This window comes from Tupaia chinensis, unplaced genomic scaffold, assembly GCF_000334495.1.
Source record: "Tupaia chinensis unplaced genomic scaffold, TupChi_1.0 Scaffold000528_1, whole genome shotgun sequence".
In the NCBI taxonomy this organism is placed as follows: Eukaryota; Metazoa; Chordata; class Mammalia; order Scandentia; family Tupaiidae; genus Tupaia; species Tupaia belangeri.
Genome location: NW_006160041.1, coordinates 5,817,628 through 5,845,091, shown reverse-complemented (window position 1 = coordinate 5,845,091; position 27,464 = coordinate 5,817,628). Strand labels below are relative to the sequence as shown.

The window sequence follows — 27,464 nt, the reverse complement described above, 5'->3', positions numbered from 1 at the left end:
CCAATGGCATGTTTTTTTTTTTTTCTTTTAGGAATTATTTTATTTAACTTCATTAACTAATTAATTTATTTATTTAGAGGGACAGAGTGAGAGAGAAAGGGAAATTGAGAAAGCAGGCCACTAGGTTCAGGACTCAAACCATGGTTAGCCATGTGGGAGTCTAGTGCCTTTAAACACCACGCCACCTGCCAGTCCCCATGGTATGTTTCTAAAACCACCCAGTTGGGATTCAAACCACATAGTCAGTTTTGTGGATCTGGACCTCTTAACCACCAGACCATGGGGATGGCCTTTTTTTTAAAAAAAAAAAAAAAAAAGCTTTTTCACAACTGTTTAAAGAGCTACAATCTATATACAGCAAAGAGAACAACAAACTGACTTGAGATTTTTTTACCAGGTTTTCTTGTTAATTCCAGTTACCTAAATCACATCATATACTCACATAACATACTAATTTTGTTTTGTTGCACCAAAAAGGGCCCAAACAGTAAATGTTAAATCTATGAATATTGCATATAAGCTACAGAACTTACCTGCTTTCAGTAAGGAATAAACCTGGAAGTTTAGTAATAAGAATTAAAGACTCTACTATTCCTATTTTTATGTTACTGTTAACTATATTATTGAGTACTTATTTCATGCTGGTTAGATTCAAGTTGAATTCTTACAACAACTATGAAGTACTCATCATTTTCTCCTTTTTTTTTGAGAGGTTTTTGCTATAGGGTGCATGTACTCTCCAGACAGACAGAGAGACAGAAAGTGAGAAATCACAGCCCTCCCCCCCCCCCCAAGGGGAATGGCCATGCCACAATCCCTTCTTTTCTATTCTCCTCTCGGGATCTTGGGCACACATGTACACGTTCCTGGCATGAGTTTAAGCCACCGGGTCTGGGACTCGAACCGTGGTAAACCACATGGGAGTCCAGCGACTTACCCATTACACCAACTGCTGGTCCCCATTTTCTTCATTTTATAAATAAAAAAACAGGCATACAGAGTGATGAAATAGCTCAGCTTGCTAGAGACCAAACAGGGGGGATATAGTAGAGACAGAATTTGAATCTAGGCCGTAAGGCCCAAACTCTTGGTTCTTTACCATTTGTGTACAGTATACTGTAGTTAAAGATAATTTTCACCTGGGGACCAGCAGTTAGCGTAATGGCTATGTCGCTGGACTCCCACGTAGTCAACCCTGGTTCGAGTCCCGGACCCAGTGGCTTAAACTTCCTCCGGGCATGTGTACATGCGTGCCCAAGATCCCGAGAGGAGAATGGAGGAGAAGGGATTGCAGCGTGGCCGTACCCCCCTGGGGGGTGATTTCTCGCTCTCTGTCTCTCTGGTGAGCACAAGCGCCCTATAGCAAAAAAAAAAAAAAAAAAGATAATTTTCACCTGTAGCTGACAAGTTGCTAAAATCAACAGAGTGGCACTAACATTGTAATATAGTTCTTGGTTTAGAATGGTTTTAGTATACAGCTTTTACACTTTTGAGGAAGGTATAAACTTAAATACTGGGAGCATGAATTTCAGCAAATAGTTATTCTATAAGAAGATAAAGAAGAAGTTGCAGAGATAATTTAGTTGATCAGTTTAAATGATGATTTGGATGTTGAGGGTTGGACTGCGACTCTTCTGACTTATAGGCTGGTGACATTGTTAGTAGTTTGTGTGACCCAGAGGCATATGTAAGACAGAGAAACTTTATTTAATCAAAGTAGGAGTGAAGTTTCTTGTGGAGTGAGGTGGCTTAACTATGTAGATGAGTAAAAATTGGGGACCCAATTCTGCTTTACTTGTACCACAAATTCTTTTTTTTTGGAGAGGTTTTCGCTATAGGTCGCGGGCGCTCGCCAGACAGACAGAGAGAGACATAGAGACAGAAAGCGATAAATCCCCCCCCGGGGGATGGTCACGCCGCAATCCCTTCTTCTCTATTCTCCTCTCGGGATCTTGGGCATACACGCACACGCGCCTGGCGTGAATTTTAAGCCACTGGGTCTGGGACACGAACCGTGGTCAACTATGTGGGAGTCCAGTGACATAGCCATTATGCTAACTGCTGGTTCCCTGTACCACAAATTCTTAATGCATGTTTATAAAAATACTAGGTAAGGGGACCAGCAGATGGCATTATGACTATGTTGCCGGACTCCTGTGTAGTTAACTGTGGTGGAAGTCCTGTACCCAGTGGCTTAAACCCAAGCCCGGCGCATGTGTGTGCGTGACCAAGATCCCAAGAGGAGAATGGAGAAGGGATTGCGGTGTGGCCATCACCCCTGGGGGATAATTTCTCACTTTCTGTCTCTCTGTCTCTCTGCCTTTCTGGTGAGCACACGTACCCTATAGCAAAAACCTCCCCCCCTCCAAAAAAAAAAATAGGTTGGAAGTTACAAGATTTCACACTCTTTTTAATTCAGAAAGGTTGGTATTCTCATTAAATTTCTACTCTCTCTCTCTTTTTTGACGTTGCCAAAAAGTACACTAAATAAATAAAGTATACTGGAGAGCAAGCTTTTGGAAAGAAATAAAAATTTAACTCAGAACTCACCCACTATCAATGCCATATGAATAACTGATTTGAAGAGGGTGAGTCAGTAGTTGTTGTGTTAACATGTGAGAGCTGAATGCTGCTTATTAGGGTTATGGCAAGGGAAAGAAGAGCAGGAATAGGTTTCAAGATTTTTTTTGGAGATCAAAGAGACAGGATTTGGTAATGAATTAGAAAGGAAAATAAACTGAGAATGACCCTCAGATTTCCTATATGAATAACTGGCTAGATGGTAATCCACTTCCTGAGATATGAAATACCGGTTGGGGTAGGTGAGGTATAAGAATTAGGAATTTGTCTTTGGATATGTTAGATTTGAGCTGTTTGTAAGACATCTAGATGGAAATGTGAAACGCATAGCTAGATATTTACTCTAGAGTTCAAAAGAGAACTTTCAGCTTGAGATACGCATGTAAAAATGACATTTAGAACCATAGGGATGAGTGATAGCAAGAGAGAACCTCTAGAGAGAGCATCAAGGACAGGCCCGAATGCCAACCAGTTCTAATATCGAGGAGTCTTATATCGCAGGAGAATTAGGTAGAGAAGGAATACCTAGTGAGATATGGGGAATCCAGGATATTTAAGACTTAGAATATTTAACTTATTTAAGGGAGATTCTTTCTGTGGAAATTACCCAAGGATATTTAAATAAGATCGTAAGATTTTAGGAACATATAGTTGTTAAGAAATAGTGGGACCAACTTAGGGATTCAATAAAAATAACCTGAAAATGACAGTCATATAGCAGGCCCAAGAAAGAGTCACTCCAAATGAGAGCGGGAAAGTAAGTGTCCTTTTTGAAGATTGTTGTCAAGAAGAATGGTGTAGGTTGTTCATAGATGATTCACTAAGAAATGGGAAGAAAGGGCCGGTAGGTGGTGTGGTGGTTAAGGGTACTGGACTCCCACATGGCCGACCACGTTTCGAGTCCTGGGCCTGACAGCTTGCTTTCTCACTTTCCCTCTCTTTCTTTCTCTCTCTCACTCTGTTCTTCTCTGGTCAAATTAAAATAAATAAATGAATAAATAAACAAAGTTAAATAAAATAACTTAAACAAAAGAAATGGGAAGAAAATACCAGTGGTATGGTACATAAGGGTCAGATAATGCCAAAAGATAATGAGAAGACCTAGATAAAAACATAAGGCGGTTATGATCCATGCAATGTGAACGTGATGGAATGTGAGCAAAAAACATCAATTTGACTAATCCTAAGTGTATAAATATATTATGTAAAATTATACAGGTAATCAATAGAAGTATTAAAAATGATAGTAAATTAATCCACAATTGGAGAGGAGGATGAGTGAGCTAAATATTTTAAAATAGGAAGTCAATTGAAAATGTCTAGAGTTGAAAATGATGAAGGTAACCAGCAAAAAAATTAAGAGTAAAAATAAATTGTTATGTGGGGTTGCCAGAGGGGAGTGGAATCTGAGGTAAGGAAATGGGAGTGAGCAAGGCTTTTTGTTATTATTTTTTTTAATTTAAAAGTCTGTACTGTTTGATTATTTATCACATGTGTTGTTATGAGATGGTGCAAAAAAAGGTAACGGAAGATAAGCTAATGAGGATAGAGTTCTGGTAACACACACCGATGTAATTTGATTACAAATGTCTAGAAAAACAATGGGAAGTCAAGAGTTTCGTTCTCCCTCCTACATGCATTCTCTTCCTTTCTTCCTATTGAAATGAGAGCTACTACAGAATGTTTGTATTCTGAAGGCATTGTTCCAGCAGAATAGTGCTTTTCAGTTTATTCTCCAGGTCTGCAGTTTAAGCATCACCTAGGAATTTACAAAATACACATTTTTGGGCCTATCCCAGATTTATTGATTCAGAAATGTTAGGGATAGAGCCATCAGTCTGTTTTAACAAGCCCTCCAAGGTGTTTTGTATGTTTACTAGTGTTCAAGACCCACTGTAGTGGAGTATTATGTAAGAACGGAAATATTACATTGTATGTTTCACTAATTCTGTATACTTTCCCAAATATCTAACTTAAACCCTTTTTCTTTCTTTGTTTAGGTCAGATGCTGAAACAAAAAGGGCTTTAGAAGAATTGACTGAAAAAATTAATGAAGCCCAGAAACAAGAAGTGGTAAGAATTCTTTGTTTCTAAAAAGTTACATATTTATGTAGATGGTAGGAGGTTGGCTGGGCTGGTCATAAAGAATCATAATGAGTCTTAGTACAAGTTTAGCCTTTTGGGTGGTATGCATATGCCATTTTGTCCCAAAATATGTTCTTGTACCTTTCATAAAATATTCATAAATTTTAGGTATTTAAGTTTGAAATATCAAAGTAGTAGTATATTACAGACAAAATTAACATTTGCTCTTATTTTTGGATATTACGAGCATTTGAAAGATACTTGAAGTTTTTTTTTTTTTTAACAGAGATTTTTGCCATAAAGTGTGTGTGCTTCATTGAGAGACAGAGAGACAGAAAGACAGAAAACAAGAAGTCACCCCCCAGGGGGTTGGCCATGCCTTAGGCCCTTCTCGTCCATTCTCCTCATGGGACCTTCGGCAAACATGCACATGTGCCTGGTGTGACTTTTAAGCTGCCAGGTCCAGGACTTGAACCATGGTCAACGATGTGGACCTCCAGCGATGTAACCATTATGCCATCTGCTGGTTCCAGATACTTTAAATTTTACTGGCTTTGTAATTCTGTAACTTATATTAAATGAATTTGAGAAATGCAGAATGCCTTTCGTAGCAGTTCTTTTTTTTTTTGAAGTCCCATTTATCAATTTTTTTTTTTTTTTGGAGAGGTTTTCGCTATAGGTCGCGTGCGCTCGCCAGACAGACAGAGAGAGACATAGAGACAGAAAGCGATAAATCACCCCCCGGGGGATGGTCACGCCGCAATCCCTTCTTCTCTATTCTCCTCTCGGGATCTTGGGCATACACGCACACGCGCCTGGCGTGAATTTTAAGCCACTGGGTCTGGGACACGAACCGTGGTCAACTATGTGGGAGTCCAGTGACATAGCCATTATGCTAACTGCTGGTTCCCTGTACCACAAATTCTTAATGCATGTTTATAAAAATACTAGGTAAGGGGACCAGCAGATGGCATTATGACTATGTTGCCGGACTCCTGTGTAGTTAACTGTGGTGGAAGTCCTGTACCCAGTGGCTTAAACCCAAGCCCGGCGCATGTGTGTGCGTGACCAAGATCCCAAGAGGAGAATGGAGAAGGGATTGCGGTGTGGCCATCACCCCTGGGGGATAATTTCTCACTTTCTGTCTCTCTGTCTCTCTGCCTTTCTGGTGAGCACACGTACCCTATAGCAAAAACCTCCCCCCCTCCAAAAAAAAAAATAGGTTGGAAGTTACAAGATTTCACACTCTTTTTAATTCAGAAAGGTTGGTATTCTCATTAAATTTCTACTCTCTCTCTCTTTTTTGACGTTGCCAAAAAGTACACTAAATAAATAAAGTATACTGGAGAGCAAGCTTTTGGAAAGAAATAAAAATTTAACTCAGAACTCACCCACTATCAATGCCATATGAATAACTGATTTGAAGAGGGTGAGTCAGTAGTTGTTGTGTTAACATGTGAGAGCTGAATGCTGCTTATTAGGGTTATGGCAAGGGAAAGAAGAGCAGGAATAGGTTTCAAGATTTTTTTTGGAGATCAAAGAGACAGGATTTGGTAATGAATTAGAAAGGAAAATAAACTGAGAATGACCCTCAGATTTCCTATATGAATAACTGGCTAGATGGTAATCCACTTCCTGAGATATGAAATACCGGTTGGGGTAGGTGAGGTATAAGAATTAGGAATTTGTCTTTGGATATGTTAGATTTGAGCTGTTTGTAAGACATCTAGATGGAAATGTGAAACGCATAGCTAGATATTTACTCTAGAGTTCAAAAGAGAACTTTCAGCTTGAGATACGCATGTAAAAATGACATTTAGAACCATAGGGATGAGTGATAGCAAGAGAGAACCTCTAGAGAGAGCATCAAGGACAGGCCCGAATGCCAACCAGTTCTAATATCGAGGAGTCTTATATCGCAGGAGAATTAGGTAGAGAAGGAATACCTAGTGAGATATGGGGAATCCAGGATATTTAAGACTTAGAATATTTAACTTATTTAAGGGAGATTCTTTCTGTGGAAATTACCCAAGGATATTTAAATAAGATCGTAAGATTTTAGGAACATATAGTTGTTAAGAAATAGTGGGACCAACTTAGGGATTCAATAAAAATAACCTGAAAATGACAGTCATATAGCAGGCCCAAGAAAGAGTCACTCCAAATGAGAGCGGGAAAGTAAGTGTCCTTTTTGAAGATTGTTGTCAAGAAGAATGGTGTAGGTTGTTCATAGATGATTCACTAAGAAATGGGAAGAAAGGGCCGGTAGGTGGTGTGGTGGTTAAGGGTACTGGACTCCCACATGGCCGACCACGTTTCGAGTCCTGGGCCTGACAGCTTGCTTTCTCACTTTCCCTCTCTTTCTTTCTCTCTCTCACTCTGTTCTTCTCTGGTCAAATTAAAATAAATAAATGAATAAATAAACAAAGTTAAATAAAATAACTTAAACAAAAGAAATGGGAAGAAAATACCAGTGGTATGGTACATAAGGGTCAGATAATGCCAAAAGATAATGAGAAGACCTAGATAAAAACATAAGGCGGTTATGATCCATGCAATGTGAACGTGATGGAATGTGAGCAAAAAACATCAATTTGACTAATCCTAAGTGTATAAATATATTATGTAAAATTATACAGGTAATCAATAGAAGTATTAAAAATGATAGTAAATTAATCCACAATTGGAGAGGAGGATGAGTGAGCTAAATATTTTAAAATAGGAAGTCAATTGAAAATGTCTAGAGTTGAAAATGATGAAGGTAACCAGCAAAAAAATTAAGAGTAAAAATAAATTGTTATGTGGGGTTGCCAGAGGGGAGTGGAATCTGAGGTAAGGAAATGGGAGTGAGCAAGGCTTTTTGTTATTATTTTTTTTAATTTAAAAGTCTGTACTGTTTGATTATTTATCACATGTGTTGTTATGAGATGGTGCAAAAAAAGGTAACGGAAGATAAGCTAATGAGGATAGAGTTCTGGTAACACACACCGATGTAATTTGATTACAAATGTCTAGAAAAACAATGGGAAGTCAAGAGTTTCGTTCTCCCTCCTACATGCATTCTCTTCCTTTCTTCCTATTGAAATGAGAGCTACTACAGAATGTTTGTATTCTGAAGGCATTGTTCCAGCAGAATAGTGCTTTTCAGTTTATTCTCCAGGTCTGCAGTTTAAGCATCACCTAGGAATTTACAAAATACACATTTTTGGGCCTATCCCAGATTTATTGATTCAGAAATGTTAGGGATAGAGCCATCAGTCTGTTTTAACAAGCCCTCCAAGGTGTTTTGTATGTTTACTAGTGTTCAAGACCCACTGTAGTGGAGTATTATGTAAGAACGGAAATATTACATTGTATGTTTCACTAATTCTGTATACTTTCCCAAATATCTAACTTAAACCCTTTTTCTTTCTTTGTTTAGGTCAGATGCTGAAACAAAAAGGGCTTTAGAAGAATTGACTGAAAAAATTAATGAAGCCCAGAAACAAGAGTTGGGACAAATTCTTTGTTTCTAAAAAGTTACATATTTATGTAGATGGTAGGAGGTTGGCTGGGCTGGTCATAAAGAATCATAATGAGTCTTAGTACAAGTTTAGCCTTTTGGGTGGTATGCATATGCCATTTTGTCCCAAAATATGTTCTTGTACCTTTCATAAAATATTCATAAATTTTAGGTATTTAAGTTTGAAATATCAAAGTAGTAGTATATTACAGACAAAATTAACATTTGCTCTTATTTTTGGATATTACGAGCATTTGAAAGATACTTGAAGTTTTTTTTTTTTTTAACAGAGATTTTTGCCATAAAGGGTGTGGGCTTCATTGAGAGACAGCGAGACAGACAGACACTTAGGCCCTTCTCGTCCATTCTCCTCATGGGACCTTCGGCAAACATGCACATGTGCCTGGTGTGACTTTTAAGCTGCCAGGTCCAGGACTTGAACCATGGTCAACGATGTGGACCTCCAGCGATGTAACCATTATGCCATCTGCTGGTTCCAGATACTTTAAATTTTACTGGCTTTGTAATTCCTTTAAATTTTACTGGCTTTGTAATTCTGTAACTTATATTAAATGAATTTGAGAAATGCAGAATGCCTTTCGTAGCAGTTCTTTTTTTTTTTAGTTGTAAACTTTATTAAAAAAAAAATACATGGAAGAACTACCAGAAGAATAAATTTTTAAAAATTTATTTAAAAAATTTTTTAATTTTTAATGAATTAATTTACATTCATTCACTGAGCATTGTTACAGCAAACAAAATGTGATTTCCCATCTGGAATATACTGGATATCATACATGTTATCATCAATAATTTTCCATTTCTAGTTTCATATATATATATATATATATGTATATTTTCCTATCATAGCAGTTCTGTAGCACACCCCAAGAAATATTTTCAGATTATCTCACATAAGTAGTCACGATTGCTACAAAGACCTTCTTGGTATCTGTTTTTGTTTAATATTGTGCCAATTGGAAAGACCGTTAATTACTAAATTTTATTCTCTTAGATTGTTTTCACTTGTTACTTGGTGATTTATTTATTTATTTATTTATCTATCTTATCAGATTAGTACCCTTGGTGGAATTAAGGTAGAAAAATAAAGTGCATGTAGTGTCCATTTCTTTGTATTGCCAAAAACATTTTTTTTTTTTTGAGGAGACAATCAAAAGAAATTATCACTAACCTTTGCAAAAATGTCAGCCTCAGGAACAATATGTATTCATGCGTTTCTCATAATACCTTTTGACTTTTCAAGTTAAAGAAGTTAGCAGGATTTTTTTCCCTTAGTATATTTTATTTAATTTGACAGTTTCTTGGTAAAAGCTTAGCTTTTCTGTAGTTGTTGATTTTTTGTTTATAGTTTCTTACATAGATATGGTGGGCCCATTATTGAGTTTAATTTATTGCATGTGCTAAGAGACTGATGGGCTGGCTCTATTTTCAGAGATCATCATGATCACTATGATTTATTTATTTAGGGTTTTTTTTTTTTTTTTTTTTTTTTTTTTTTTTTTTTTTAGGGGTCTGCCAGAAAGTCAGAGACAGAGACACAGAAAGCGAGAAATCACCCCCCCGGGGGGATGGCCATGCCGCAATCCCTTCTGCTCCATTCTCCTCTCGGGATCTTGGGCACGCATGCACACGCACCTGGCGTGAGCTCAAGCCGCCAGGTCCAGGAATCAAACCGTGGTCGACTATATGGGAGTCCAGCGACATAGCCATTACGCTAACTGCTGGTTCCATGATTACTATTCTTTGCAGTGGAATTTGCCCATTTCATAAATATGAGCAAACATGGCCAGCTCAGTAGCACAGCGGTAACATGCTGCTCGAGCGATGCTGCATCCTCATGGAAGACTGTGGAGTCTGTTCCCCTGTGGACCTATATGTGCTTGTACATTCTAGTTGCATTTTAGCTTTTCCATTGCCTTAAAATATATTTTCATTTAAAATTTTCTAATTATTTTCAGTGGAAAAATTTATTTGAATATTCAAGTCTTTCATTTTTGAAAGTGAAACTCCTTGAATCTTTTCATGTATATCAGAGTTCATTACTATGCTTGTTATTTCTTTTTTTTTTTTTTAGGAGAGATTTTTGCTATAGGGTGTGTGTGCTTGCCAGAGAGACAGAGAGAGACAAAGAGATAGAAATTTGAGATAGATAGATTTGAGAAATCACCCCTGGATGGGGGTGGTGGCCACACCACAATTCCTTCTCCATTTTCCTGTTGGGATTTTGGGCATGTATGCACATACGCCCAGTGTGAGTTTCAGCCGCTGGGTCCAGGGCTTGAACTGTAGTCAACTACATGGAAGTCCAGCGATATAACCATTACACCATGCTTCTTATTTCTAATGCCCAAGATTTTACTAAGTTTTCAGCTGTTGTATGATACTTTTTCCACTTGATACATAAGACAGACCATCTGTGAGCCTGCTTGAAAAGGACTTTGGTCTAAACTCAGATGTTAGCAATACTCTGCTGAGGTCCTTATAGGCCTGAGTGAACTTTTGTGATACCCAGTTCTGTCATACCAGTTTTTGAAATCGATTGATAGTTGAGATGGTTTGAATTTGGGGTTTGATAAGGATAATTTGCATATTGTGCATTTATTGTTTTCCCTTTCACCATGTGAGAAGAGAATCCATAATGAGCAAAGGTATCATTTCATCCGGATTTTTTTCACATAGTAAGTAAAACTAGCAAGTATTACGTTTATTCTAGAGCTTTACTATGTATTTAAAATGTAGGCACTGAACAACAATGAGCAGTTTAGCTGAATTTGCAGAAAGGCTGAATTTTTTCATGTCATCATTCCCTTGCATCAAGGATCCCTCCACATCAGATAAAGCTATGATCACACAGCTGGATGTCACACCGTGTTTGTGTTCAGCTCATTGGTGTAATTGGCCTATACACCCTGCTAGTTACCCACTGTCCAGTGCGCCCAGCTCATTCCGACATAGTCTTTTATATTTCCTGAACCCGGAAACTGTGTACATCTAATTGGGCACGTGGCAGAATTGTTCATTGGTCAGTTATCACATCAAGTCGCGATGTTAAAGCTTCTTTGTGCTTTCTGTAATTTGCTGTGAAAGTAAAGTTGTCTCATAACATAGAGGGCATTTTGAATCTCATGTGGGCGTGTGTAGTCCTGATTAAAAAACAATGTCTAGTACAAAACTTAATATTGTCGAATTTTAAAAGATTCCAAAGACCACATGTTTGCTTCCAGTTTGCGCAAGACTTTATATAGATTTAGTGACTCACTTATTCCAACTGAAGTCAACATTTACATTTTATAACTGTTTGACATATTGTGTTGTATTTGTGAATTCATGATAGCATCCTGTCAGAGAAGATGCAGTTTTGTTATGTGAGTGTTAAACTTCTCAGAGGCTGCAGCTGTTTCTCCCCTGCAGATTTAAGTTTAAAATAAAATTACTAAAGTGATGCATGTTCACTGTGGAAAACTTTTAAATATTTTACAAATATATGAAGTCAAAATAAATGACTGCTCATGTCTCCTGCTGATTTTATTTTCTACTGGTAACCACTGTTAATCACATTTATTGTGTGTTATTCTGAGGCTACAATTGTTTATCATGTATTTTCTCAGTAACTGAAAAATGTTTTGAAAGTTTATGGGACAAATTTTTCTTTGAGGGACAAAAGTATTAGTTGCGGTCACATATGCCAAAACCTGATTTGTTAATCCTTTGTGAAAGAAAGTTTTTTTTTGTTTTGTTTTGTTTCAAATTGCCCATTGGAAGGGACTAGTTTTATTTATACAATGATGTCATGGAAAATACTTTCTATTAACACTTAATTGTGATAAGCAAATCAATATAGCATAGACCTCACACTGTAGGAGAAATTTCATTTCATTCGTTGTCTAGTTTTTACTAGTTGAGTGTGATATGAGTACCTATTAAGTTTGATTATTTATGGAGAAAAAGTCAATTTTAGTTTTCTATAGGAGGGCCACTATTAAAATGTAAATGTAGATCCAGCTGTTTTAGGAAGGCTTGGAAATTAATAGAATTCTAAGAATTCTGTCATCACTGCATTTAGGATAACATGGTTATTACATAGATTACAGAAGCTTTATATATAAAAAAGATTTATTTAAATAGATCTTAAGCCATCAGGTGGTGTTAAAGATCTAAAGAATAACCATATTGAAAAGCCATAATACAGATGCATAAATAAAATGGTTTTGCTTTGTTTTTAACCTCCTTCTCTTAAATACTAAGTTTAAAGCCCATTCTAAGTTATATTGTTATTGTTTTGCTGTTTTTTTTTAAATAACTAAATGGGAGATTTGAAGCTTTTTTGATGACTTCATAATAACTATAATTGATATAGTACCCTGATAAAAATGAATTTCTTAGTAACAGATGGCTTTCTTAATGTTTTTCTCTTAGGTTTCAGAAATAGAAAACAAAAGAGAAATATTGTAAATGCATTCTCTAAGATAATTCTTATTGAGAATTAGCTCATCACTCAGAAGTTATACAAACACACACACACACACATGCACACATATGTAAGTTGTTAGGTATCAGTGTTCATGCCCTTCTTTGACAGTCATTTTTGCTTGCTTTTACTTTGGTCTTTTCTGCCTCAGAAAATGCCATCATGCTCTACCCAGTGGCTCCAGCTCATTAGACTTCATTCACCTTAAATTTAGTTTTTCATTCCATACTTCCATACCATTATTAAATCCTGTCTTTAATGTCTGACATCTTGCTCAGTTCTTTCTCATACTTTCGTAACCCATTATTGCTTCTCAATGGGCTCACTGCTGTGGCCTCCACTGAAATAGTCTTTCTACTCTCATATTTGCCTTTGTGTGTTTTGCATAGTAGTAAAGTTATTTTTAAAAATGTCATTATATTGAATTATACTCCATTTTTAAAAAAACGTATGTACTAGTTTGCTGTTGTGATGCTTACATAAATACCTGAAACTGAGTGTTTTAAAAAGAATAGAGGTTTTTTTGACTCATGATTCTGGTGGCTAGAATATGTAAAGGCATAGGGCTGACAGGAGGCCAGCCTACATCCTAACATGGCAGACAGAAATAGGATGCTGGGCATGCGCAGAGAGAGAGCAACCTAGGGGCAGCCATTTTCCTTCATAACAACTTGCCCTCTGAGAACTAACTCTTAACTAGATCTAAAATTCACCAGAAAGCATTACAAGGCTGCTGCCTCCATGATCCAATGACTGTGATCCAGTCGTCTTCCCCACTGAGTTTCACCATTGCCCACTGCCATCATGTTGGGGTTCAAATTCCAAAACACGAACTCATAGGGCACAGACTCTTATTCTAACCTGGATTTTTTTTCTGTCCTATATAGTGCCTATATAATTTGATTTTCTCCATATACTTTGAATTTGCCAGACTCATTTCTACCAGCATCTTTCCACTGGGCTTTTCTTTTTCCCAGATGTTTACATGACTGACTCCCTTTCGTTATTTAGGTCTCTCATGAAATGTGACCACAATTGTGAAAGACTGTTTTCTTCCTCTCTATTTTTATGTGATTAGAATGTAGCAGGTTGCATACCAAACATACTGTTTTACATATTGTCTTTCTCACTTACATATTTGAAATTTGAGTTCATTTTAGATCGTAACTAATGAAGCTTTTTCTTTTTGTACTTGGTTTTCCGTTGAAGGAATGCCTCATGTCTTACTTAGCTAGTCTTATGTTGAAGGACATTTAGGTAGTTTCAGTCTTTTCCTTCTATATAGAGCACTGAATTGCATTACTGATCTTACATAGGAACCATTTTGCACATGTAAAAGACATAATTGACAAAACGGTATATATTTATGATGTACATCTTGAAGTTTGGATTTATGTTTACATTGAGAAAGGACTATCACAGTAAAGCTAATTACTATTTCTATCACTTTACTTTTTTTTTTTTTTGTGGCAAGAGCATTTAAGATCTGCCCTTAGTAATTTTCAGGTATACAATATATTAACTATACTGTGTTTTGCAATATATTCTGGGAACTTCATTTGTCTAACTTAAACTTTGTATCCTTTCATCAAAGTCTGTTCATTCTACATCCTCATCATCTCTAGCTGTTGGCGACCATAATTCTCTTTGTATGAGACTTACTTATTTAGATTCCATTTGTGAGATTTAGTAGTATTTGTATTCCTGTGCCTGACTTCTTTTGTTCACAGTGTCCTCCAGATTCATGCATGTTGCTGCAAATAGCAGGATTTTATTAGTTTTTTTAGAGTTGAATGACATTTCATTTTGTGTGTCCTTATCTACATGTCTTTACCCATTCATCCTTGATAGGCACCTTGATTGTGTCTATATCTTAGCTATTATAAATAATACTATAATGAACATGGGCATCTGGGTATCTATAAGGTGCCGATTTAGTTTCCTTTGGATATTGCAATGGTTAGTTTTAAGTTTCAGTCTGACTGATCTAAGGAATACTTACTCTAGGTATGTGTCTGTGTGGGTATTTACAGAAGAAGTCAACATGCTAGTCTGAGCAAACTAGATGTTGAAGATCACCTTTGGTGTGGGCTGTCATGATCCAGGCCTGAGAGGAATAAATACAGAAGACCAGTGGGTCTTTTTTGAGAGAGAGCAAGACAGACTTCTGCTGCTGCCTTGGATATCACTATTGTGTTAGTTACAGAAATACCTGAGACTGGGTGATTTATAAAGAATAGAGGTTTATTTGACTCATGATTCTGTTGGCTGGAATGTCCAGAGATGGTCTCGCATCAGACCAGCCTACATCAGAACATAGCTGACAGGAGGAGATGGGATGGCTGGAGTATGCAGACATGCTCAGGGTTCCTCTACCTTCAGATTCCAGCGTTTACACCAGTGCTCCACCTTCTCACCAGGTTCTCAGACTTTCAGCCTCAGACTTCCAGTCGACTTCCCTCCCTTTAGGCTTTGGCGCTTGTACTGATCCACACTACCAACATCCCAGGATCTCTTCTTGCAGACAGCTTGCTGTGAGACTTCTCAGCTGCCATAATCATGGGAGCTAATTCCCCCAACTAATCTCCTCTTATATATCTGTACATGCTGGTTCTGTCTCCTGTGCAGATAATTTCCCAGAGATGGGATTGATGAATCATTTGGCAGTTATTTTTATTGCAATATTGCTATTAATGGTTGTGTTATACAGCTTCTGATATGGGTCCCAATGATCCCTGCCTCCTTCATATTCATGTACTCATGTAATCCCCTTCCTTGAGCATAGGTTGGTCTATAGGGATTGCTTCTAATAAAGAGAAAACAGCAAACATTGATAGAATGTTACTTCCATGATTAGATTATAAAACTGATTTCATACTTGTAAACATTTTTTCCTTTACTGGGCCTCTTGACTTGCAAGCTGCCATTTTTTTTTTTTCCCCAAGATGCTCTAGGGAAGTCACATGTTAAAGAAAGAAAATAGGCCTTTGACCATCATGTTATGATGAATGGATGCTCAAGTCTAATACCTATGCAGAAGCAGACTGAAAAATGGTGGTTGCTAGAAGTAATGGAGAGGAGATGTAGACAGAAGCTACTAAGTTTCAGTTATGTAGGATAAGTAAGTTCTAGAGTTCTAGTGGACAGCATGGTGACTGAAGTTAATATTGCATCATATACTTGATATTTACTAAGATGGTACATACTAGGTTTTCTTACCATAACACACACACACACACACACACACACACACACAGAGGGTAACTAGGTGAGGTGATGGATATTTTTAATTAACTTCTCTATGGTAATCATTTTATAGTGCATATGTTTACCATAATATCAAATGCATTTTACAGTGCATATGTTTATCATAATATCAAATTATGTTTCAATACAACTGTTACTTTAGAAAAAAAACTTGGAAAAGATCCCTCCAAATATAGTATCTCTATCTTCACACATACCAGCTAGGAAGGGGGAAATTACTGCTTCTAAATAATTCTGGATCTTGATTTCAGTATTTTGCTACTTGAAATGTTTTAGTTTTGATAGGATGCTAATAAACACAACCTTCTTTCCTGAAATACAGAAGTCAGTTCTACATACTGAATTTAATTAGAGAAATTCTAATTACTCATTCAATGTTGTCTTCAATTAATAGCACGCTATTTTGAAGGTATATTTTGTGACACACCATGTTTCTTGCTGTATTCCCAGTGTGGTAACTAGAACAAATTAGTGTTTGTTCATGCTTAGTGAATGAGTCCATGAAAATGGACAAGATGTTGCTGGAAATGGAGGCCATCCCTCTCACTAATAGGTAAATGTGCCTATTTCCCTCACTAATGGGTATATGGTCTTTGAATAATAACTTATCTAAGGATATAAGTCTTCTCTTTTGAATAGAAAATTTGGGTAAAAATGAAAAATTCTTATATCTTAACTGTAGGTTTTATTTTTCATAATTGATTTGTACATTTTTTTTAAAGAGAGATTTTTGCCACGGGGCACATGTGGTTCACTGTAGAGACAGACAGACAGAAAGTGAGAACCACCTTTCCCCGTCCAGAGGGGTTGGACACCCCACAATCCCCTCTCCTCCATTCTCCTCTTGGGTCTTGGGCATGGATGCACATGTGGTCAGCATGAGTTCCAAGCTGCTAGGTCTGAGACTCGATCTGTGGTTAACCATGTGAGAGTCCAGTGACGTAACCATTATGCCATCTGCTGGTCCCAGTGATTTGTACCTTTTGACTTAACAATTCCACTTTGAGAATTTAATACATAGTTCAAAAATTATATAGAAGCATGTAAATGGTAGAAACAAAGTCTGAGTTCTGGACCCAGCAGCTTGAGAATCGTGCTGGATATGTATGCATGCATACTGAAAATTCAGAGAGGAGAGTGGAGGAAAATGGATTTGTAGTGTGGCCATCCCCCTGGAAGGGGGCGATTTCTTCTTTTTCTCTCTGTTTTTTTTTTTTTTTTTTTTTTGCACTGCCTTATAGCAAAAACAAAAACAAAAATAAAACAAAAAAAGAAGATGCATATTTTTTGGAAAGTTGCCTGTTTGATATGAACTTCAAAAAAATTATAAAACACCATGATAATTCAATTTCTGCTTAGGAAGAGACATGAAGTGCATATGCTTTTATATAATCACATATGCATTGAAAATTTTCTGGAAGTGCTATATACAACAAAAATTAATATTTTTCTTGATATTAATAAGTTTATTTTTTATCATTTATGTTTTATTTGTAACTGTAGAAGAATATAAATAACATGAAGTTTAGCACCTTTATCATTTTTTTTTTTAGAGAGATTATTGCTATAAGACGTGAACGAACACCAGATAGAGAGATAGAGAGATAGAGAGCGAGGGGGTATAGTCATACCACAGACACTTTTCTTCCACTCTCCTTTTGGGATTTTTGGCATGCATGTACACACACCTGGTATGAGTTTGAAGCTGTGGCTCTAGGACTTGAATCATGGTTGGCCATGTGGGAGTCCAGTGACATAACTGCTACACCATTTGCTGGTCCCATCTTCATCATTTTTAATTGTACTGTTCAGCTGTGCTAAATACATTCTTGTGTTTGTGCAACCTATATCTAGAATTATTTTTATCTTGTAAAGCTGAAACATTACTTTCTTTAAGCAACCACTCATCATTTCCCTTCTCCCTCTAGTCCCTGGCAACAACCATTCTACTTTCTGCCTGTATGAATTTGAGGTACTACTCATGTAAGTGGAATGAGACGATATTTACCTTTTCATGACTGACTGACTTGTTTTAAAATAATGACCTCAAGACTCATCCATGATGTAGCATGTGTCAGCATCTTCTTCCTTTTTAAGACTGAATAATAATTCATCCCATGTGTATACCATGTTTTGTTTATCCATTCATTTAGTCAGTGGACACTTGAGTGTCTCTTGTCCTTTGGCCATCGCTATTGTGAACAGATAGCTCTTTGAGACCTTGCTTTCAGATGTTTGAGTTTAAACCCAGAAACTGAATTTCTGGATTACATGGTGCTTCTATTTTTAATACTTTTGAGTAACAGTCATTCTGTTTTCCATAGTGGTGGCATCATTTTATGTTTTCATGAACAGTGCACCAGGGTTTCAGTTTCCCCATGTCTCCTTCAGTGTACTATTTTCTGCTTTTTGGTAGTAGATATTCTTGTGGCTGTGAGTGGTTATTACTAATTTTTGATAAGTTTTGCTATAAATTACTTTTTATATTCAGAGCGAACAATAAAAAGTATTTCCATTTTGTAAAAATGGAATGAATTGCATTTTTAAAAAGTAATGATTTAGTATTGCTTTCTGTTATTAAGGGTGTATCAATATATTCATTTTGGATGCAATAGTCATTTGTTAGCTGAGGTATTAGGGTAGATTACTAGGATAATAGAAGTTCGATGCTGATGAGTAGTTTGAGGTTTTAGTAAAGCACTGTGACCATCACAGTAAAATCTTGATTATTTTTAAGTACTAGAAGTTGGGTAGCCAAGACTTATCAGTCTTAGTAAATATGAATTTTGCATTTTTTGATAAAATACATTTTCCCAACCTTTCCTCACTTATTAAACTTAACGTTTCTATCTCTATTTTTCCCCCTAAGAGTGTGTCTCAGTGTGTTGTGACTGTCTTATCCCAGCCTCCCAGTTAGCTAGGATTACATGTGTGTGCAGCCACACCCAGTGTGTTCAGGTTAGTCCAGGAACCAAATTCATGCTTCCCATAAAGCTTCTGTCTGCTTGTGGTGGGGCTGTGTGCCACTGTGACTGGATCTATTCTTTTTAAAAAACACCAGCTTGATTGACCCATAATTGACCATAAAATTAATTTGCTTTAAATGTACAATTTAATGATATATTGAGTTATACATCTATCACCATAATTCAGTCTAGGGCATTTCCATCATTCCATAAGATCCTTTGTGACTAGGACCTTTCTTGACTCGGTCAAACACAGAATAGTTAACAGAAGATTTCTTATAATAAGACTGTATTTATTCCTGCTTTAATATTGGTGCAAAATGTCTTCATTATTCTTTTACACAAAACATACACATTGTCAAATAGTATAAATTTTATTTAGGGGACTGTATAATGATCCACACGAAATGTATTTGAATTTGCAACAACTTCTAGTAAGAGAAACTTCGTGTCAGAGAGAAAAATTCTTTCATGTTTATTTTAGAGACTCCCAATTAAACATTTTTTACTTTGACTTAAGTTTTTGATCTTTTACAGCTCATTTATTTTTAGCAGATCACAGTAGAAAAGATTGACAAGCTAATAAAAAGCCCTTTTAATTATCTGCTGCACATAAACATCAGTACCTTCTTAGGCAGGTCATGTTCATGGATAATAAAAATGAAAAAGAACTAAATAGAACAGTTTATCATGAATTGGGTAATAAAATACAATTGGTAAAATTTGTATTTTCCTACTTATTCACCAGAGGGCACTCTCTTCTAGTGTATTGCTTTTAACTCTTATCTGTTGTATTATTTACTTAGAAAAATTTGAGGCTCTTATTGGAATCCAGGTGTGGATTATTTGGAAACAAAAAATTGTTTTGTTTTGTAACTTTCAGTCTTTTTTTTTTTTTTTCCTGTCAGCTGGTTTATAATAGTGCCATTAAAATGGGCTCTCTAAACAAGCCAGTCTTAAATGCTATAGGCACTAGTGTATCCACCATAAAATACCTCCTCAATTTAGCCTTTGCTCTTTATCACTGTAATGCCTTTGTTTTTCTTTGAATTAAGGTTTCAGATCGGGTAGAGCGGCGGCTTCAGGAAATAGAGAGAGAGATGCGCACAGAAAGAGAGTTGGTGGAAAAACGCCAGGATCAACTAGGACTTATGTCCTTGCAGCTGCAGGAGGTTTGTGAAAACTACTTTCCTAGAATGTAAATCTTGAATTTTGATACTAAGTTATTCATTATGAAAAAGATTACATTTCCTAATCAGTTGCATGTGAAAGCGTAATTCAACCAATATGAGAAGTAGTATAGGGTATTAGTTATAGTACACTATGTAGAGTAAGACCTTACTGACTTAACACTTGCTATCTGTGTGACCTTGGGTAAGTTCTTTAACTTCTCCAGGCCCTAGCTTCCTCTGGAAAATGGAAATAATAATACCATTTACCCACTCAGATTGCTGTGAAGATAGATAATACGGCTAAAGCACCTAACAGTGACTGGCGTGTACTTAAAGAATGTTAATTGAAGGTATAATTACTCTGAAGAATTTTTCTACACTTGATCTTAGCCAAAAGGCCGAGAAGCGATTCGCTGAATAATTTTTCTGAGCATTCGCTAGACCAGGGATCATCAAACTATGGTGTGTGGGCTGAATGTGACCCACTTTTTTGTAAATAAAGTTTTATTGGAGCATAGCCACTCCTGTTTATGTACATATTGTCAGTGGGTGATGACAGAGTAACAGAGTTGAGTAGCTGTGAAGGAGATGGTGTGGCCTACAAGACATAAAGTAATGGTAGTCTGTCCCTTTACCAAAAAAGTTTGCCATCCCCTGGATTGGGTTGTGTCAAATCAGTTCAAAGTGGAGAATGATTACTGTCTTAGTCCATTTGTGTTGCTCTAACAGAATATCTGAGACCAAGTGCTTTGTAAAGATTAGAGGTATACTTCGCTTTTGATTCTGGCAGCTGGAAAGTTCAAAGCCATGGGTGTGGGTCCCATTGCAGCATGGCCATCCCCCTTGGTTTCTCACTCTCCTGCTCTCTCTCACTCACTCTCTCTCTCCCCCTCCCCGGAGAGCCCACTCACCCAACAGCAAACTTTGAAAAACAAAAAAAATACACTTATGTGTGTCCACAGATCATTAACTTTTATTAACTGACAAGTTTTCTTTTTAATTATTTTAAATTATTTTTTAAAGGAGCCGTAGGACATATTGCCAGTTGAAAACTAAGAACAAAATTGCAACCCTGAAAATATAATGTATGGTGATAAAAAAAATCTGCTTTTATTTTTATAAAATTCCATTTTCTTTCATTTCTCAAAAGGAGGAATACCCTTGTTAGTTGGTAATTATTTTGAAGAGGATACTTTGTTGAATAATTAGATATAGTATGTGGGTAGCCTTTTTTTTAACCTTGATTTTTATACATTTGTTCTCAAAGCAAATTGCATCTGGTAAGCATAAGAATAGTACTGAAGAGACAATTGTTCTTGTTGCAAGAGAAAATTAGAGAAATTTTCCATACTTATTTTCTACTCTCTTTGCAGAATGCACAAAATTACAAAGAAAGAGGGAGAGGAAAATTGCTTCCCACCCTTATTCTGAGAAACCAGAGACTGAATATTTGCATTGTAATTGTCATTTTGACTAAAAGCCTGATCTGTGATTTGGAATTCCATCTCTGACAATACAATAGAGGATCTCTATTGATAAGAAATGTTTAATTTCATATTTTATCACTTTAATATAAGCAGTGACCTATATGTTTTTAAAAGGGGTTTTGGATTATAAACAGTGCAGTAGAAAACTGGAAAAGATTAATTTAGGTTAATGCATTTTCCTGCTCCCAAGTTAAATGGCTTAGACTGCTCTGGAAAGGTCATGTTTAAGGAGAGAAAACACTGCTTTCTTTTTGATATTAAACATATACTTATGGAAATTCTTATACTGTATGGTAATAGATACTGATATATTTTGTTTCTGGCTATTGTGGGAAAATGAATCCATAGATGAATCCAGACTTTTAGCCACGGTGTGTTTTTGCATCCTTTCAATGTTAGTAAAAATGATGACATTTAAAAATTGTTATTAGATGTATTCATTAGAAATTCCCAGATGTCAGAGATGTCTAGTATAATGCCATATTACAGGGAGGCAGTCTGTGGTTTTGTCTAAAACCTACTGCTTTTTAGTGATCTATTCTTGTTGAATGGAAAACATAGTATTAATCATTGGAAATTGGTCAAGGAAAAGGCACTCCTTATGAAGAGTTTATTTTTTTAAATTTAAAGAATTGGGCATTCTTTTCTATTTCTTCTGGTTTGAGCAAAAGGAACATGTATGCTCTGGAATCTACTCATTTTTGAGCTTCAACTGCTCATGTACTGTGGAAGTAACACAAATGCCAGATTTAAACTTTGTAAGGACCTTTAACTGAGCTTCAGATTTCATATATCATTACTGTTTCAGTATTTCAGTAGACTTTCTTCTTTAGGAGCGAGAAGTATTTTTTATTGGTCTATGATATTCCTTTCATATACTCTTTAATTTTGTATGGTTGTTCTAGTACTTGGAACTTTATTAATCTAATTCAAATATTAATCCAATAACTATCAGCCTTTCCTTGTTGCACTCTTATACAAATGATAAAGTACTTATTTGACATTAGGGTACTTTACCATACTATAAACTTCTTTTGATTAGATGTTTGTTGATAGCCTACCTTTGATTAGTTAAATTTAATGGAGTAGCAGTAGGCACGGGGTAGTGTATAGAAAGAGATATTTACATTGTAAGCATAGTCTAAAATCTCCTGGGATTTACATGAAATCCTAGATAAAGTTTCTAATTCTTGACTACTCATCTTTGAAATAGCTGTTTTTTTTTGTTTGTTTGTTTGTTTGTTTTGTTTTGTTTTTTAGTTGGATTGCTTAAGTACAAAACACGAGATAAATGCTGTGAGTATATCTGTATGTGTTACTCAGAGCATTTGATAGCATATCACTTACTAGTTTCCTCTTCATGTATATTAAGAACACTTTGTGCATATGTCCCTTGGTGATTAATATTTTAAGAATTTAAAATTCTTAAATTTAAAGGTGTTTCATGGGGAAGTCTGTGGGGTGAGGGCATGGAATCTTAATCGGAGGTGATGAAGATTAAGTTAGAAATTCGTGAGTGTTTAAGGTGGGACCTCAGTGACTTTCAGTATGCTTTCCAATAGAAAATCAGATTTGTGACTCTCATCAATAACATAAGGTTATATGAAGAAAAATTAACTGGTAGATATTTTTCAATAGTTTTTTTTGTCTTTTGGCATCTGTACTAACTGTACAAACTTAATGAGAAAGTAGCTACTTATTCTTGCCTGGAAGTGTAATTGTACTTCCAAAGATGTTGAGTAATATGGCTGCTTCCCTCCAGAAGAGTTTTGCCACTGTTTATTAATGCCACTGTTTATTAATGTAAAGATTTATTGTTCATTAAGGGAGAAACTTCTATGAAGCCAAGAATGTTTTGCTAATGTCTTCTTAATAGTGTTAGTTAGATTCTCCCCTAAAACTCCTCTGATACTTTGGGTATCACAAAGTAGACTAGAATCCTGTCAGGCAGATATTCTAACCTGGCTTCATTTACTTTCCTGAACTTCCTTTTGAGTCTTCTTTAGTTTGTTTGGGGACCTGGAGGCCTTTGAAAGGCTGGTAGGCTTTGGATTCACTTTTACTTGCCTTTCTAAGCTAAATCGTACCACTTCTGCTTGACCCTTCATTTTATCCTCGCTTCTTGTTTCCATAACTAATGCCCTCTTTTTTGTAATTATCTCTCCACATATTCACTTATATTTATTTTATTCAAGCCTTTCTTTTCTCATGATATTCTAGATGCTCTTTATATAAATGCCTATTAAATCACCTTCACATTGATCATCCTAGCAGTCTCCCTAAGCTTTGAGAAAGACCACAATTCACAAGTGAGTCGTTAGCCTATAATGATGTTTAGGTCAACAGTGGGCCACAAAACATATACACATACAGGTTTACAATAGGCTATATCATATAGCCTAGGTGTGTAGTAGTTATACCATCTAGGTTTGTATACATTGATGATGCATCTTTTTAATTTCACTGATGCTTTCTGAAAATTTCTGCAGCTAGCAGATGTTCCAAATTACTCTATTACTGTGGATAGAACTTTTATTATAATATTAATAAATATCGCCAGATTATTTTTCAAGAAGGTTCTAATACTTCATATGTCTTTTAGCAGTAGTTGAGCAGGCCCTTTTATCTACATTTCTACCAGTAGTAGTAGCTGTAATTCTTTAAAATTTTTGCTAGATGGGTGTAATGCGTTTACTCATTTTTTATGTGTATTTGCATTTTATCATTAGTGATTTTGAGCATCTTTTCATATATTTGTTGGCAATTTGCACTTGTACTTCTATCATTTGCCTGTTTATCACTTATTCATTTAAAACTATTGAGTTATTTGGGTTCCCCCCTCCCAGAAATTTATTATGTTTTTAATGGAGCAAGAAGGGAGTCTAGGTTTGTTTTATATTATGAATCAGTTGCCTCAGCATTGTTTTTTGATAATTGTTTTTTCCTACTCTAAATGCCACTTCTGTTATATATGTTCCATATGCCTCATTGATAATCTTGTTGTCAATTCCTGTAGTGATGTCATTCCATCTTAATTATTAAAGCTGTTAGTATCTTTTGGTAAATGATAATGAAAATCCCTTGTCATATTCCCTGAAAAAGTCCAGTTGGCATTTTGATTGTAATTGTATTAAATATATAGATTAATATGAAGAGAAGTTTTTTCCCTAATGTTTTTCAGTGGTTTTATTGTTGTCTATTTTATGGTCCTGTACATCTTTAGTTAGCCTTATACTTGTATATCTTAAGGGTTTTTTTTTAATACGGAATGAATTATTTTCTTTGACTACATCTTTCATTGGTTATTTATAGCATATAGGAGTGCAACTGTTTTTTTTTTTAAAGATTTATTGGGACCAGCAGTTAGCGTAATGGCTATGTCGCTGTACTCCCACGTAGTTGACCACGGTTCGAGTCCCGGACCCGGTGGCTTAAACTCACGGTGGGCGCATGTGCGTGCATGCCCAAGATCCCAAGAGGAGAATGGAGGAAAAGGGATTGCAGTGTGGCCATTCTCCCTGGGGGGTTGATTTCTCGTTTTCTATCTCTCTGTCTTTCTGGCGAGCGCACGTGCCCTATAGCAAAAACCTCGCCAAAAAAAAGAAAAAAAAAAGAACCAGTCTGTTCAAGAACCAGTCTGGGTTCTTGTACAGGCGTAGATTCTGCATAACAGTGATCACATGGCCTACCTCATCTTCAGTGAGCTCTCCTGCCCTCTTGGTGAGGTCAATGTCTGCTTTCCTAGTCACCATGTGAGCATACCTTACCCATCCCCTTAATGGCAGTGATGGCAAAGGCTGTTTTCTGCTGCTCATAGATGTTGGTATTGAATACTTGCAAAATGTGCTTTTTCTTCTCAGGGATTACTAGAGACATGGCGGCTGCACAAGCGGTGCATGTAGGCCTCCTGCAGAAGAGGAGAGCCTGTATTTCTTGAATGTTAAAACTCTCCTATAAAGCCGTTTGTGCCTGTTCTCATTTTGGCACCTGAGATCTTCTAATTTTTTAAAATGTTTATGGCTTTATATAACTTTTTACTTATTAAGTCATTTTTATAATTTATGATTTTATAAGTTATCTATTTTTTGTTATGATCTTTGTTTAAAATAGCATTCATAGTCCTTTAATTATTTCTGTCTTCCTTTTTTATTGCTAGATATACAATGATTAAATTGCTTTTAACCAACTGTGTTTATTGTATCACTAACTTTTCTTAACTCTGTCTTTTTTTTCCTTACTTATGATCAAGAGTGAGGGGAAGAGAGCTAGGGGTGGGCACCCTCCATAGGGAGTGTAGTTCTGTGATCCCCTTCCTCTAGTCCTCCAGCTTGTAGGACCGTGGGCAAGTGTCTGCCATGTTCGGGGCTGACAGGGCTGGAGATTCAAATTGCTGCCATCATGGGAGATCTAGCTTTTCTTGAGCGGCACGTTATCACTGCACTATGGAACTTTCTTTACTTTTTTGTCCCCTCCTTCCCCCTTTTTTGGGATTACTCTTTCATTTTTTAGATTTACAAATTAAATAGTTAACTTTTCTGTTTTTTAACACCAATAGTGTAACTTTACCAACAAATTACTATGTATTTTGTTATCTTATTCTTTTGTGGTGGTTTCTTTCCAAATCTTTTATAATTTGTGTGATGATTTCCTTTATAACTCAAGACTTTTTTAGGAGTACATTTGGAATGTTCAAATATGTTTGTGTATACTTATTTTTTTAACTCTTCATTATTTATTTTAAATTTAATTCCTTTGAAATTTGTTGTATTTCCATTTGATCTTGTTTTATTAACAATTTTTTTTTGTATGTACTTCAGGGTAAAAAACTCCTAAATATATTTTCTGTTTTTTAGATGCAGAATCTTAGTTTGTGTTTGAAACACATTCATACACGTGTAAACATTTAGTAGATCAAGTTTATAAATGTTGCTGTTCTAGTCTCTATTCTTACTAAATACCTCTCTAAAGCCTCCCATTATGATGAAGATGGTATATCTTCTTATAAACACCTTTTGCTCCCCCTATAGACACCTTATAGCTGAACTTTAAAAAAAAAAATCTCATCTGATAAATTTTTGGCTGGGTTAGTCAGTTTATACCTAACAATATTACTGATACATTTGGAAATTTTTATTATTTTGTGTTTTATTTAGCCTTTTTTTTTTTAATTCCCTTTTGTGGTTTTCTATTAGACCGAACGTATTATATAATAATTTTTATATTTTAGTTTGGTTTTGAACCTATATATTTTAATTCTTTTGATGTCTATTCTAGTATTTCAAACATATTATTCTAAGAAATCTGTATCATAGCTTCATTGGTTTCTTCTCAGTGTCATATTGGAACATTTTTCTTCTGACTCAGCATAATTGATCTCTTCTCATTCTTCAGGCTTAATCGTTACCTTTCCTGCCCCTTCACCCTTCTAAAGTAGCTATCTTCTGTCCTGTTGGTCACTATCATGTCATATGTTCCTTTTTGTTTTTTTCAGTACCTAACACAAGCTGTAATGATTATTTACTTGCTTTCTTACTCTATCGTTCATCTTCCCCAGTAGAATGTAGACTCCATTGGCGGGGGCTTTGTTTATCCTGTTCATCCCTGTTCCTGGGGTGTGTAGTACTACATGCAAAACTGGAAAACAAAATAGTCTACTAAGGTAGACTACTTAGTGCTTAGTGAACTCTTACTGAGAGAAGGAATGTTGTTTTCAAATGTAAATGATCAGCTAGCTGCAGAGAGCATTCTTGGTTAAAAATTTTTTTCTACAAAGGAAAATATTTCTACTTTCTACTGTGCTTTTTCTTGCATACAAGAAAGTAAAGGTTAACAAATTTTAACTTACATGAAATTCAATATGTGGTAGTTTAAATATAATCAAAATCTCACGAACATTCTTGAATAATTCAATCATAG

At 35.9% G+C, this 27,464-nt stretch overlaps 1 protein-coding gene across 1 annotated transcript in view; it reads left to right on the top strand.

The window, feature by feature from the left end:
- CEP128 (centrosomal protein 128) overlaps window positions 1-27,464 on the top strand; it is a 461,274-nt gene that overhangs the window by 52,374 nt on the left and 381,436 nt on the right. Inside the window, exons 9-10 of the mRNA XM_014591066.2 lie at window positions 4,581-4,653; window positions 19,945-20,061. Coding sequence (XP_014446552.1) covers window positions 4,581-4,653; window positions 19,945-20,061 — 190 coding nt within the window. The remainder of the gene's footprint in view (window positions 1-4,580; window positions 4,654-19,944; window positions 20,062-27,464) is intronic.